The 15,890-nt window shown below is 37.7% G+C and overlaps 2 protein-coding genes across 2 annotated transcripts in view; one reads left to right on the top strand and one right to left on the bottom strand.

The window, feature by feature from the left end:
* Positions 1–28: 28 nt before the first annotated feature.
* On the bottom strand, positions 29–5,819 carry LOC110681388 (signal peptidase complex subunit 3-like). Its single transcript, XM_021857133.1, has 4 exons — positions 5,632–5,819; positions 5,418–5,564; positions 5,082–5,348; positions 29–379 (listed from the first exon to the last, which is right to left on the bottom strand). Exons 2-4 carry the CDS (start codon positions 5,558–5,560, stop codon positions 250–252), a joined length of 540 nt encoding a protein of 179 aa, XP_021712825.1. The 5' UTR covers positions 5,561–5,564; positions 5,632–5,819; the 3' UTR covers positions 29–249.
* A 1,571-nt stretch (positions 5,820–7,390) lies between these two features.
* The window catches only part of LOC110681391, a 36,383-nt gene continuing 27,883 nt past the window's right edge, over positions 7,391–15,890 (top strand). The window contains exons 1-4 of the mRNA XM_021857137.1: positions 7,391–7,600; positions 7,659–7,994; positions 8,054–8,430; positions 14,437–14,724. Coding sequence (XP_021712829.1) covers positions 7,591–7,600; positions 7,659–7,994; positions 8,054–8,430; positions 14,437–14,724 — 1,011 coding nt within the window. The 5' untranslated portion in view covers positions 7,391–7,590. The remainder of the gene's footprint in view (positions 7,601–7,658; positions 7,995–8,053; positions 8,431–14,436; positions 14,725–15,890) is intronic.

Below are 15,890 nucleotides of genomic sequence, written 5' to 3'. Positions count from 1 at the left end.
TTTCTTTCCAAGAACCAAGAACCCTTCGTTGACTGACAGACATTTCAACTTTTTAATCCACTCACATGAACCTAATTTATCTCGGAACCAAATACTTACTAGGTTTCTGTCCTTACTTTCCTCGGTCGGAATCCTACTCCTCAAGATCCCGACTAGACTTCCACAGCTTCTTGCGCTTTTGTAGCTGCTTAACGGTGCGTTATCGATCGAAAGATACAAACTAAAAAAGTCTTTTCTCCAACGAACCGGTTAGACCGGCGATGGCATGTAAGATTCGGGGAATTTGAACGAATGGAACCCATGGGCGAACACACTCGGCAGTAGACCGGCATTGGGGATGATGTTCCACGACAGAGTCAGCGTCACGTTTTGATGTCCCCTGGAATTGAAAATCGATTAGTTAGTTTCATCAGATTGGTTTTTTTTTCAGGGATGGTAGCGGTCTTAAAATTAGAAACTTTAGAGACCAAATAGGAACCAAAAATAAACCAAAAAGATACCATACAAGGACTAAGCAAACAAAAGGTAGCCCAACAAGGGGCAGGGGATAAGAGTTTGGTTGCTCATACAAACTGACCAGAAATTTATCTAAGATTTTTTTAGGAGTTCCTCGTAACATTACCACAAGTATTACTGCTTCTATTACTGTACGTATTAATCATGAAGGCCAAAGTTTCCTTTAGACATTATACTCCAAAGATTTCCCAGGAGTTTTATTAGTAATTTTTACGGCCTTTCTTAAGCATTGCTCCAAGAACGTCATTTTAGATACCTTCAAGAATTCAACCTGAATTTTTTCTAAGGATTACCTCAGAGTTTGCATCAAGAAATCCTTCTGCTAATCTGCTAATCTGCTAATATCAACGCACCCCCTAGCCATGGCCAATCTGCGTTGTTTACACAAACATCCCTATAAACCCCCACGCTGGGAAATACGTTTACCGAAAAAGGCGTTATGAGGTTCTGCACTGCATTCTTGTATTGGATTTACTTTAATGGCATTGTTGTTAGCAAATTCACAAAAAAGTGAAAGAGAAAGAAAACATGATTTGTGCAGGCAGAGCCCCATAGGCCATGCTATACCAGTTAGCACGCCCGACGCCCACCGATGACAGAGTGGGTAGGCTCGCACCATCGTCCCGCCCTTCTACCTATTTTTGAGATAGGCAGTTTGCATCAAGAAATCCTTCAAACAATATTCAGGATTTTTTTCAAGTACACCTTAAGTCCTCTAAGATTTTTTCCTATGCTTACATATATTTATCTAGGGCTTCCTCTAAGACTTCGTTAACATTATTTTTCAGAATTCAACCATTACCTGCTCCAGGGCTTTCTTACTAATTTATAGTTCAGGATTTCCTTAAGATTTCAACTAGGAATTTCTCTAAGGATGCTTTCAAGAATTACCCCAACTTCCCACACGCGCGTTCCGATTTGGTGGGCGCGCGACAATATGAATAATTTTTAAAACAAACACCGTCAATATTTCTCGAAAACTTATTCAAACAGTCTTGAGTCAGAAAAGTGAACAAACTTACTTGATCGATCCCACGTGTTTCGCAGACGAAGTTCTACGCGTTCCACCTAAACCAACTTAATTTTTTACATTTTTAGCACGTTTAAATCCGGATTTTCAGAACGGCGTAAGCAAGATTTTCAACTTTCGCAACGTAACCGCTACTTTCACCGCTCCGTTGTATGGAGAGACAGCATGACTTAACCACGAATAAAAACAAAACACTACTTGAGTCGATTTTACACTGGTACAAAAACGTCGCAAGTAACTGAATAAAACGGTATTGGAAAATGGGAGTGAGCCAAAGAACGAATTACTTTGCTTGAAGGTTGAAACGAAAAAGAAAGAGTTTATTCACGACGCAGTAAAATTCAAAGAAGCATAGCCTACTATAGTGGTGGATATAATTCAAATTGCGTTAGGGGATTGCTTGACATGTCGCACTCTAACAAACGGTATATCATTTTGTAATAGAATTGTTGTGAGAAATAATAGAACTTAGTTTTTTGTATGTATTATTGTATGCAAAATCTGTTACAACCTGTTCGATAATTTCAAATTACCTCGTCTCTACCGACTACGTCATTGTAGTAGCTCAAAAGACGATTTCCTCAAAGCGACTTTGCGAGCCAAGATCAGACCAATAACAGACAGTATGTTTCAGCATTTTTCGAAGCCTGCTCATCATACTATGTTGCCTGAATGGATAATTCAATAACACTTCATTTCTTCCTCACAGCGGGGTGTGTAGTTTCCCTGTCTTATTGTAGTATATTTTATTACCTAAGTGCATAGGGGGAGATCTCCCGGTACCGGCACTTAAGCTACTAAATTCATAATTCTAAAAAAAAAATGGTTTTATGTTTAGTTACCCATTTATGATAAATATTGTAATTTTTGTAACGTACAAAAATAAACTGGAAAATATAAATATCAATGAATTAAAATTCAAATTCAAACATTTTGATTGAGTTTTATTTCACCTCTCTTGTTCGTTGCTTAGAAACGAATGAGTGTCGTACAAAAACCGAAGCGCCGTAGTTGTTCGTCACCACACAGGACGACACACTTAAGCCTTCGTGTTTCACATAATGCTTTCGAAAATGCTCAGCCCTGCAAGCGAGATCCCAGGAGCAGTTCCTGATAGCATTCTCTGAAATCAAGAATTATTTAAGAACATGGTGGGCCTCGTGGCCGTGCGGTTAGTGTCGTCAGGCATTTAATCGCATCGTGTCATGGGGTGCAGGTTCGATTCCTGCTTCAGCCATTGAAACTTTTCGTCAGGAATGTTTCACGGTTGTACCACTGGAGCATGCTTGTCCGTTGTCTAGTGTTAAGTTACAGTCTGTGCAGCTAAATGGCTGAAGACGGTGTCCGTGTCTTTTTTTTTTAAACATCAAACTAAACCATTACTAGAACTATCCACTATCAAAAATAAAAATGGTTAAAAAAAAAACAAAACTGAGGATCACTGGTCTAGAAATTCCTGAAGAGCCTGTGGAAAAGTCACGGACGAATTTCTGAAGGTTCTGTAGCCCCATTATTTTGCACTAAGATTCATTCACAAGGAGACTAAGTAACTTTATAGACCATTTTGGTGAATAAGAGGCTTTAGAGACCTGATACTGGCTTTTCCAAGACCTGCATTAAAACAGAGACCGAGCCTCTAAAAGAGAACAGCTACCAGCCCTGCTTCTTAAGCTTACTTTAAACCGTTTACATCGTCCCAGAAGAAGCAGTTGGTGTTCATGTGGTTAAAATTTAGATTCAGTCTAAGATTTTGTAAGAATCTCACTCGGGATTATGTCGAAAACAGGTTGGAACCATACCCAAGATGTTAAAAAACAATGTCCCGAATTGATTGAAAATCGTGGCTAGGGGTCTGTGAAATCCTACAGAAGATTCTATCCAAATCCAACCAATGTTTTTCATGAAAATCATGTCCAGATTTAATAAGGAATGTTGTCTAAGATTTCATGTTATATTAGGAATGTTTTATATTGAAAAAAGTTTGCAAATCCGATCCTATATCTTCATAACCGTTCTTACCATAAAAATAGTGTTCTGTGAATTTTCTAGCTTTCTCGGTGGTGATTTAAAGGTTGCCCAAAGGCGATGTAGGTTTATATGCAAATTTTTCATCTTTCTGGCATTAAGTCCAAACTGAGACAAAACCTGCTTCTCAGATTGATGTTCTTATGAGCACTTCCACAGTTATTAACTGAGAGCTTTCTTTGCCGATTGACCATTTTTGCATGTGTATATCGTGTGGCAGGTACGAAGATACTCTATGCCCTGAGAATCGAGAAAATTTCCTTTACGAAAAGATCCTCGACCAGCGGGATTCGAACCCACGACCCTCAGCTTGGTCATGCTGAATAGCTGAGCGTTTACCGCTACGGCTATCTGGGCTCCTCAATATGGAAATTACTATGCAGAAATTTTGATAAATTTCCCAAACAAGTTAGTACTGGAATGTAAGTAAAAACTTATCATCTGATAGTGAAAATTCATTGTTCAAACCATTATAACGAAAGTTGCTGAAGAGAGCTATTCAAATGGGAGAAAACATATTCATCTTCTTCTTCTTCCTGGCATTAACGTCCCCACTGGGACAGAGCCGGCTACTACGCGTAGTGTTCTAAGGGCACTTCCACAGTTATTAGCTGAGAGCTTTCTTTGCCTAAATTGCCATTTTTGCATTCGTATATCGTGTGGCAGGTACAATGATACTCTAGGGCCAGGGAAGTCAAGGAAATTTACATTACGAAAATATCCTGGACCGATCGGGAATCAAACCCAGACACCTTCAGCATATGACTTTGCTTTGTAGCCGCGGACGCTAACCGCTCGGCTAAAGAAAGCCCCTAAAAAAAGATATTCATGTTTACTATTATAATTAGCTCCATATGGGATTATTATAATAGCACTACAAACTTTTGCAAAAATCCCAAACAAAATTAGCTCAAAAAGGATTTGTTTCTTCAGCAACATTTTTTACTAACATTAAAGAATAAGTTACATTACAGTACTGACATGTTTGGAACATTTTTCAAATTTTCTCCAAAGTAATTTCCATATAAACCTACATTGTCTACCATCTTCAAATCGCCACCGGAAAAGTAGAAAATTTCACAGAATACTATTTTTATGAAAACGATGACAAGAAAGATGTGGGAGATTGGATTTTCAAACATTTTATAAATTTTGAGCCGACTTAATGTTAAATCTTTGTCACAATCTCTCCAAATAAACTGCGAGAACATTTGCCCATGATTCAGTTAGGTTGGATTGAAAATTAATTATGATATCGCAAAAACTTTTGTTCTGCCTTAAATAGTAGGTACAATTTTCGCTATTATGTGTACTTCAAAAAATAGTGCTTGAAAAGTAGCTAGGAAAAGGGAAATGGTGACTTTAGAGACATTTTGATCGAACAGAAATTTTAGAGACCTTCCATCAAAAATAGACCAACATTAAAATAAGGACCAAGACTTTAAATAGAGATCTGCTACCAACCCTGAATAGGAGATCAGATTCTACCAGTTCCGCTTCATTAACTTACTTCAAACCGTTGCCATCATCCCAGAAGTAGTACTTGGTGTTCATGTTCTTAAAGTCCAGATTGGCGTTCTCGCCCCGGAGGATAATCTTGTCCCACAGAACCACCTGGTTTAGCTCGTTCTGCTCCGTTTTGTACTCGGCCGTCAGATAGAGGAACAGCTGCTTCACGTTCCAGTTGAACAGCCCATTCAGGTCGGTGCTGAGATCGAACGTCAGGAAGCCCAGATCGTTCTTCTCCCGGGAAGCGCTGAAGTCCGGAACGTTTTTCCTACAATAAGAAGAAAGACACAAAATCGCTTACGTGGTCTTTTGGGATTCGGAGCTATGGTTTACTTACACCAGCACTTTGACCGTGTTGATCTTGGCATTGGTTCGGTAGTCGTAGAAAAACGTCGACGCGAAGCAGCAGAAGGTCAGGAAGGCCAACACGCTCAGGGAATAGGCCAGGATTGCATTCCCCCGGGTCAAAACCGTGTGCATTTTGCTGTCGGTGCAATTTAGCGTTTCGATTACAATCGAATTTCACTCAATCCTACCACGTTCAAACTTACCTATACAAATATTCGGAATCCTTCCTACGAAATCACAATCTTCCGCCTAGTCTACAATGGAATGCACAGGTTTTTCACACCGAAAATTCAACAGTTTTCCCTCCCGAGACGACGAAAACTCCGCGATATGAAAGTGCCGCTTGGGTGTCAATCGAATCGCGACACGAAGCAACAAAGTGTCAAACTGCGGAGATGGAGGAAAAGAAAGAAAACAGAAAATGAAACGTCAAAATGCAAAGTGCGCAGAGGCGTTGTTGAAAGTGGGAGCAAAAGGGGCGTTACATGCGGCGTAACGTATCTGTTAAGGTGAAGATTAGTCTTCTCCATATTTGAATTCTGATGCTATGAACAATAGAGTGATGCAAATTTCTAAATTTTAGCTCCCCTATGCAAACGGTTTTTACTATGATAAATAGCATCCTCCCAGAGTTTGAAATGATTCGAAACAAATTTGAATGTACACATACCATTTAAAGTTTATATGGAGATTTCTATGGAATAATATTTTATGGAAAAGTGAGCACAATCTTCTCATGTGAATTCCTTCCAGGTACAACTTTGCCGGACTTTGATTGGACGTCAGGATAAATTGTTATTTATCATCATATAGTGGATATGCATGAAGCATGCTCCTCGAATTGTTCGACAGGCAACAGTAATGCTCCTGGCGGGAAGAATATATCAAATTAATCCAGGCACTTTGTTATCAAAACTAACGAATTATCCTTACGTCCTATCAAAATATCCCAACTAACATTCGTTCATCGAACAAACCTCATAGCGACGTATTTATTCAGCGTCATGCTCAATAACATCTGAAGTATTTTCAAGTACAACATTTGTACAAGCTTTATTCACACAGTTTTGGAGAAACTGTAAAGCAATAGAGTCGAGATGATGCTGTTTATCAAGTGTTTGAAAACGTTTATTCGACTACAAAATTTAATTTTAAAATCACGGAAAAAGCGTTTTATAAACACTTCATTACGACTGGTATGACAATTTGCAGGCGAATTGCAATTCTTTAAGGCACCTTTAACTTCTGAACAATGCTTTTATAACAGCATAAACAGATTCAGTATGTTATGGAGAATGAGTTCTAAAAATAGAATCAGCTTTACAATTATGCTTGAATTCAGTTGAATAAATGTTTGCACAACCATGTTAAAAATCTTTCCTCAGCTTGAACAAAAAAATACATTTGAGACCTTTTATACGAAAAATACGTTTAGTATACTGAGAATTAATTGTGATATCTATTTTAACTCCAACCTGTTATGGTTATATAAGTATACTTTACACATGGTTTACAGGTAGCATATATTATGATAGTTCTTGGGGAGATTTGATACACGGTGCTGCCGATCGATAAGCTTCCTCCATGACTCCAGGGCTGTTTGATCATCTGAAAATATTCTGTAAATTAAACCTATACTTGATTTGCATGATTAGAAGGAAACCTCCAAAAGCAAATCAAGTACAACATTTCGAAACACCCTAATAACTAATTGGGTGTTAATACTATATGCTAAGCAATATCGCATATACTTAATATACGTAAATATCTATAACTTTTAATTTATTCATTGATAACATTTACGGTAAAATTTCCCAAAACCTAAGACAGTAAATATTGAAAGTTCAATATCATTATTGCATTTTCATGTCTGCGGCAATTACTTATTAGGATGTTTTTATTTATCAATCGCATCCATGATAACATCACTAAATAAAGATTACCATAACGGTTAACCAGCTATAGTGTTCAGGCATTGTTTTGAGATGGTGATTCTTATCCCAATAGAGTTGTGCTGTAGCTGAATAAATGTATCAACAAAGTTACCTGGACACACTGCCGGTTTGTTTTGATTGTACGCTGCCGCTCATGAAAAAATATCAGAGTGAAAAATTTGTGGCGGTCTAAATAGGTTTTAGCTTCGAAGCGCTTCACAGTTTGAAATGAATAAAGGTATAATAAATATGCGTCGAGATTTCATAAAAACAACTAACCAAGAGTTTTTTTTCAGTTCGTTTTGCCGTTGTTCAGACCCAAGAAGCACAAGGCCCTGTGCTTTCGGTGGTTCCGCAGCAGTGGGTGAAAAGTGACGGGTTGTTGTGGCCAAACAAAAATGCTGCATCGCTTTCGAAAGACGCCTCATCGAAGCCAGCAGCTTCATGGACAAAATTTCCCTGCATCGTAAAGAAAAGGAATATTCCTTCCTACGAGCAGGCCCAGCAGGAAGCAGCGGACCTTTCAGGGCAATCGACAGATACTTCCGATTTTGCAACTCGGAAGAAGCAAAAAAAAAAACAAAAGAGTGAAGCCACCACGGGATATGATTTTAATCATATGTTAAGTCAAGGTTTGTGTTCCGTACTCTTTCGTGATATTCGCCACTGATATTGTATATTTATATAGCAGATCCGTCCATTGCTAATCAGTCGCAATCCGTGATCAACAAAAACCAGCCGATGGTTCCAAAGCCTCTTTCTGTAGTATCGCGAATAGTACCCGGCAAGACATCACAACGACCACTCCAGCAGAATCCTGTCGAGCAAGAACAGCTGCAGATCATCACATCTGTAATTCCAGTCGAATCCAGCATTCCAGTCGCTTCTTCTATTACGGCTGCCGAAGTTGGCAACATGCAACAAGTCATCGATCAATCTGAGGTGTCCCTGCTCAGCGGATCAGAGGTTGCCGTTTTGTTGGAAAATGCTCAAGAAATAGGACAGAACACGCCAGCTTCACATGAGGAAATCAGCTACCATGCTGAATATATGGCTAATGAAGGACAGGTAAGAATACGGTATTGTGAATTTAGTAAGGCAAATGTACCATTAGTGGTACACCGAAGGGAACATAGTTAAAATATTATGATAAAATCATAAAATGTTATTTTAACGTATCAGTCAAGAGATTTCCAATCCTTCTATAATTTCAATATATGAAACATACGATTCATTTAAAATTACGCTCCAAAACTTCTGCACCAATAATAGGAACAGTGGAGGTATGTTTTAATCATGGTTCCTTTAATGCCCGGATAAAAAATACAATACAAAAACAATATAACGTATTGAAACAGTACCATTCAATATATTGGAAATACAATACAGTATTTTGTAAAATGACAATACAATTACAGTACAATATATTGTTTTCAACAGTTCACTGTATGGTATATGAGATTTTTGCAATATAATGTATGGGTGGTTAAGTATCGTAACAATACAAATATAGATATTTTCTCATACAAATATTTTGAAAACACAATATGATATATTGTTCATGTATTGTCTTGATAAGCAATTCGTGTATTGTTGTACAATACAAAAACAATTCAACAAACTGTATCATGGTTGCATGTCAGCTAATGTCAAGTGACTTCCCGCATAGAAAAATATAGTTTGCTTTACATTCCAAACAGAATGTTTATTTTATTGGTAAAGGTTAGTGTACCACAAATAATTACTTTTATGTTGAACAATATGGAACTAAGAGCTTATTACTGTATGAAATGATTTTCGTACTTCATACCGAACAGTAACAATTTGTTTCAGTGTCCAAATAGTGTTGAACAATTTGGGGATGAATGCTCATGAAATACAGTGAAATTGTAACATCACATTTTGCCAAATTGTGTGTGATTATTTTTCCGCTTCAAACTAACACAGGGATATTTCACTACATTTAACCTTTTTTCAACAGTTTGGCAATGCGTGTAACTGGAGAGTGCTTTGTGAAGCCCAAGCAGGACAGTTCGGTTTTGCGTCGTCCGATTGATTTAGCTGACGGATTCGCGCGTTTTCGTTGCCGGAGAATTTTTTTCCCCCTGTTTTGGAGCGTCTTGCTGGGTAGTGCTTTGTGAAGCCCAAGCAGGACAGTTCGGTTTTGCGTCGTCCGATTGATTTAGCTGACGGATTCGCGCGTTTTCGTTGCCGGAGAATTTTTTTCCCCCTGTTTTGGAGCGTCTTGCTGGGTAGTGCTTTGTGAAGCCCAAGCAGGACAGTTCGGTTTTGCGTCGTCCGATTGATTTAGCTGACGGATTCGCGCGTTTTCGTTGCCGGAGAATTTTTTTCCCCCTGTTTTGGAGCGTCTTGCTGGGTAGTGCTTTGTGAAGCCCAAGCAGGACAGTTCGGTTTTGCGTCGTCCGATTGATTTAGCTGACGGATTCGCGCGTTTTCGTTGCCGGAGAATTTTTTTCCCCCTGTTTTGGAGCGTCTTGCTGGGTAGTGCTTTGTGAAGCCCAAGCAGGACAGTTCGGTTTTGCGTCGTCCGATTGATTTAGCTGACGGATTCGCGCGTTTTCGTTGCCGGAGAATTTTTTCCCCCTGTTTTGGAGCGTCTTGCTGGGTAGTGCTTCGAGAAGCCCAAGCAGGACGGTTCGGTTTTGCGTCGTCCGATAGAGTTTGTTGACGGTTTCGCGCGTGTTTTCGTCGCCGGAGATTTTTTTTTTTCCCTTTGTTTTGGAGCGTCTTGCTGGGTACGTATTTGGGAAGGCCCAAGCAAGACGGTTTATTTTCGGGACGCCAAGAAGTTTTGCTGTCAGTGTCAGTTTTGTGTTCAGTCGAGAATGGATGGCCAACTGGTGAGTTCGTTTCATGCTTATGATAACACATATTTTCTTGAAAGCGTAACTTTTATGTAATATTAAAACAAACTTTGTATGGTTTGTCACTATAGGTGTCGGCATTATGCTTTTTTCTTATACAATTTGAATATACATATATTTTTCTCTTTTTGACATTATTAAAAATTATCCTTTGAATTGTTCGACATTGTGAATGTTGACGTATTTTCTAAAACTTCTACCATATCGAGACAAAATGCACAGTAATACTCATATGTAATTTTCAAACAAACTATGTATGGTTCGTCACTACAAGTGTCGGCATTATTCCTGTTTCATATAAGTTAAAATATATACATGTAATTTTCAGTTTTCGTCATTAATAAAAACGTCTTTTGAATTGTTCGACATTATAGATGTTGACGTAATTTTTCCAAAAACTTCTCGAGACAAAAATACAAAACTAGCTTTAAATACAAGTCGTATATTTCCCCCTTGTCCATGGATCGCATCACCGACCAGAGGTGACTCCCAGATCTTTTCCTTCCTCACTAATAAACACCCTTCCCGTGGTGATTGTGGAGATGCAGAGGTATTCTCGGTCTCTAGAAGCAACAATCATTACACCCTAACATTCCTTCCCCATCCCAACTGACTGTAAGGACTTGGCCGGCGCCGTTATTGATCAATAATATTAGATCTGCTAAAATTGCACTTCGAGAGTAAGCGGAAACTCCCATCCCTTATTCATTTGGATCGTAGTGCAATTCTTACCAGTTCCGATCAATCACGGAGTAGCAACCATTGACATGTACAGTCAGTTTATGCTATGCTATGCTATGCTATGCAAAACACCCCTTTCTTTTTACCTTTATTTTTGTAATAAAAAAAACTTTGAATGGTTGGACACTACAAGTGTAGACTTCCGAAAGGTTCACTTTATTCAACAAACTTTGGATGGTTCGTCACTGTAAGTGTCGGCATAAGAATAGGAGTGTTAGGAATGTTTCATTTAGGTATTTGTTCAACAAACTTTGAATGGTTCGTCACCCCAAGTGTCGGCATAATCATGTTTATATCTCACAAATAATTATTTATCATGGTCTAATTGCTTATCAAAGTGAATCCTGTGACCCAACGATCCTCCCCATTAACAAACATCCCTCCCAGTAACCTTTGTGGAGATGCAGAGGCAAACACGGTCTCCAAATAGCAAAGGTTACACACTAACATTCCTTCCCTCAATCCCACCTGACTGCAAGGACGTGGCCGGCGCCGTTATTGACCCTGTATAAATAGAGGCACTGAATTATGCACACTGAAGAAGATTATGGCCAATCCCAGTCAAACTTCTAGTTGATTCTTTGTGCATTTTCACTGACTTCGGTCAATCACGGAATAGCAACCATTGATATGTGTAGTCAGTCTAAGCTAAGCTAAGCTAAGCTAAGTTTGGCAATGCGTGTAACTGGCATTATTATGTCCAATGTATTTGCGAGCGCGCATCAGTATACAGATGCACTGTGCCGATTCCGATTATACCATATGATACGTAAATTCAACAGTTTGGCAAATTGTTTTGCATGTTGGTATTTGTAACCGATCCGTACATGCAAATTTTCATCGTATTGCTGCAAACCGTCGCGTTTGTTTGTTTTTCAAATCCAGATTTCAACAATTCAGGGTGAGTGAAAAATAATTTTGGTTTTGAAACTAGCGAAGAAAACTCTCGTTGCTTCCGTTAAGATCCGTTCCGCATTGTGGCCGATAGTGACAAGATGCAAGATGATGAAACGGGTTATGCTACCTGCAACGGGAAGTGAACTGAAGAATCGAGTGTTTGGAACTGGAATCATGCCGCCGGAAGAAAATAAAAAGTGTTCGGTACGAATTACACGTTCATGAGAAGCATATCTAAAACATCAGATAACGGAAGTAATGTGCTTCTCCAGACGATGTGTATGATTTAAAAATACTTTTTACATAAATTTGTATCGATTTTACTAAGTTCCATTAGGGGAAGAAGTGGCAATATGAACAAGTCTTGTGGATTTTATAGAATGCTGTGAAAAATCATCAAATATTGGTTTGTATAATTGTTTAATGAAAATGTGCTAAATAAAAATTGTAACATAATTTTAAAAGTTAATTGTTTTCTTCCAACTACGTTATGGGTCAAGAAAGGATCGAAAAAAAACCTTTTTTATTTATACAAGAACAAATGAAACAAGTGTGTGTGATGTAAATTTACTAAAAATTGGATCTGTAGTCGATCTAATTGAAGTAAGTTTCTTCCACGCGTCTTTATTTGTTTCATTATTTCTTATTTAGATAATTTATGACTGCTTCCATAATGGTAAAATTATAACAGAACAGTGAAACAAAGGGTTGAAATACTTCAAATTACCGTAAATCAACAATTACACATACGTTCTTTGCTTTCTTTCAAATTTATAGTTAACCTGTATCGAAACTGTTTGCTTTACAGTGGATTGGACCAAAAATGGACAGTAAATCGACAATTACACAAACTGTGAACGTAAAATTTTGTTCGGGAAAATCGGCGTTTTTGAGTGGTTACATAACTTAACCGCCTATTTCCCATATTGTAGTTTGCCCAATCACAATTCACCAAACTGTTAAAACCGTTCGTGAAAGGGTGAGTTTATTGTTATTTTTTCTGTTATACGAAAACATCCAAATATTGTCGCAGATGGTTGTAAACAGTTTTGCAAACAGTAAGCGTACGGTTCAGAATTATGCGGGTTCTAAAAAACTACTTATTTTGACTTTTTGAATATTTTCCACCCAACATTTCTTGCTTTTTGAACTTGTTTTGTTTATTTCTTTCAGCAAAGCTACATAGAAAAAAGCAACAGTTGTTTTACGCGAAAATAGGAATTTGACCAAAATTGTAAGGTATAAAACCAATTAAAAACAATACAATGTTCTGTTACAACATATTATATTGTTTTTGAATTGTTTATCCAAACATGAATAATATTGCTTCGACATTCAATTACAATACGCTGTATTGTATCCAATACGTTATATTGTACATTAATGGTTTATTCCATTCACTGAATGATACGTTTTTATCCGGGTGGCGCAAACCCTATGGGAACCTCCACTATGGTAACTGATGCACCTATATAGGTGCAAAAAAAAAAACAACTTTTTCAAGCACAATAATTGTTTTAAATAGCTTGACTAGCAAATTTCATGTAACTTATTATGCTTCATCATTGAAAAATATGACATAATTATTCAATAACACTTTTAGTAATTGGGTCACTTCTTTCGGTCTTTTAGAAGTCAATAAAGTCCCTTTACCAGTAAAATGGTCAATAAAATCACTAATTTCGTAATCATATGATTGAGAAACTGTAAGCTGGATCAGCTTCTCAAAGTCAAACAGCAAGAAAATAATGTTTATCAGATAAAGAAAAAGATATGTTCAGATTACAGATCATAAGTTATGCGAAAAATGCACAATTCAGGGCATTATTTTAGGATATATGTTTCACTAATAGATTCAGCATCAATAGTCAATTGGAAGTACCACTGCAATATAGTGTTACAGCCAAAGTAGAATACGACTAGCGCTAGGATATAGAATGCAATACCTACCTAGAGCCCTTATTGAACACTAATTTTCGACCTACAAGAATTCTGTGCCAATTTTCGGATTTTCATACAAAGTAGGCCAAAATTGTATGAATGGGTCGAAAATTGGTACATTTCCCCTATACCAACATTTAGAAACGGATTTGGGAATAAAAAATCGTCAAAAAAATAAAGAAAGATCGTTTTTCATATTTAGATACGTCATTCATGAGAAGTTCCATAATATTAATAGCACAAACAAACAGACGTAACAGTTCGAACAATAATCAATTTTAAACATTGTACCGAAAACATGAACGGCCAATGCTGTGCGATGAAATAAATCCGATTGTTATGTCTTTGTGTCTGTGTTAAATTATAGTTTTTTACTATAAATAATCATTTACCACAGATAAACAGATGTAATACTAACTAAATTTATATTAACCACTTATTTGAAGTTTCAAACTAACGCTAGGCAATGGATTTGAAATGAATGTGTGGTAGGTGATACGGCTGTTTGTTAACGCATTAACTTAAATTTAAAAAAATACGACGAATGAAACCATTTTACGGAACTGCTCTTGTTTCAGTTTGCTAATCAATTTTTATTTTTTGCTTACAGCTACCGATCGGAAACTTGGAAAACAATATCATCCAAGTGATCTCAGAGAAAATCGAGAAGGCGAGTGATTGTATTATCCATGCCATTACAAGTAAAATTGAGGCATCTCTCGCCAAATCTGTTGCGGCAATAAAAAGCGACTTTGATCTGAAGATGCAAGCAGCCCTGCGTGTCCGACACGAAAATACGGAAATGGATCCGAAATTCAAATTTTCGCCGGTAGCAACTGTAGAAGAAATCAGGCAACTGGAAACGGATTTGGCTGATGAATCCAATCAGAACAAACTTGTAAGTATATTAGCAAGATTCGATTAAAGGGGCGTCCACATCACGCTATAGAGAGAGAGAGAGATATGTGGGGAAACAGGTCCAACCGTATAATCACAGACATTTTGTGACGTATTTATATATCCCCTTAACAGTCTTCACGGTGTGACATGAACCCAACGCGAACGTATGTTTTTGCACTCATTTGAACATTGCATCCAATGCTTATGCTGTACAAGGAAACTTGTACACGAACTTGAACACGAGCGCAATGTACAAGTTTGCGCACAGGTTTGTACCCATGTACAAACCCGAGTACGAAACGCGAGTACGAACCCGTGTACAAATCCTGAGTACAAACGCATGTGCAATGTTCACCAGTTGGTGTTACGCTTAAATAAGCATGATATAATGATGATTGCCGTTTTTACACCGCTCAAAAAATTGCTGATGGAATTCAGAAAGTTCTGACAGATTTTCAGACTAAATCAATTCAAGGAGAAATTTGTATACTTTTTTCCACTGAAATTCAGGACAATAAAAATCACAAAACATTTTTATTTTTGAACAAAAAGAAATCTTCCGGGATTTAATATATTAATTTAGTGGCAGAGTTGCTCGTTGTCACTATCAATGCTTAAAATTTGCTGATTTGTACAGGCCGACTGCGATATAAATCGGATCATTCCATATCACATCAACATCATGCTGTCTACTCCATCACCAGTGCATTGATGGCGATAGACTATGAATATCACTGATGGGTTAAGTTTAGCTTTATTATTATTATCTTTATTATCGAGACTTTCAGCCTGTGGCTGGTTCGTCTCCATCATTGTGTAAGAGGGCTTCGCGTTGAGAGGCCCCCCTGTCATTCGAATTTTATATATACATTTTAAAATTGTAAGCTATTCTATTGTAAGCGTTGAAATCCATATAGTAAACCAAATCGATAGCCATTTATGGTCAGCATAGTCGTCATCAGGTATCGTTTCTAGGCGTCAAAGTCCTTCGGTAATCCATATCGCTAGTAAGTTGGTGTCAGCGTTGTCGTGTATCGTTTAGTGGTTTTAAGATTACATCTTTAGCGTCTCAAATTTTGTTGTAAAGTCCCGCATCTTTGAAGAAAGCTATTATTGCTGCTTCATTAAGAGCTTCATTCGCAAGCGCATCTCTGATACTATCGG

The sequence above is a fragment of the Aedes aegypti genome, unplaced genomic scaffold, assembly GCF_002204515.2.
Source record: "Aedes aegypti strain LVP_AGWG unplaced genomic scaffold, AaegL5.0 Primary Assembly AGWG_AaegL5_hic_scaff_793_PBJ_arrow, whole genome shotgun sequence".
In the NCBI taxonomy this organism is placed as follows: Eukaryota; Metazoa; Arthropoda; class Insecta; order Diptera; family Culicidae; genus Aedes; species Aedes aegypti.
The sequence above is the reverse complement of the archived record's forward strand: the minus strand, read 5'-3'. Positions and strand labels throughout refer to the sequence as shown.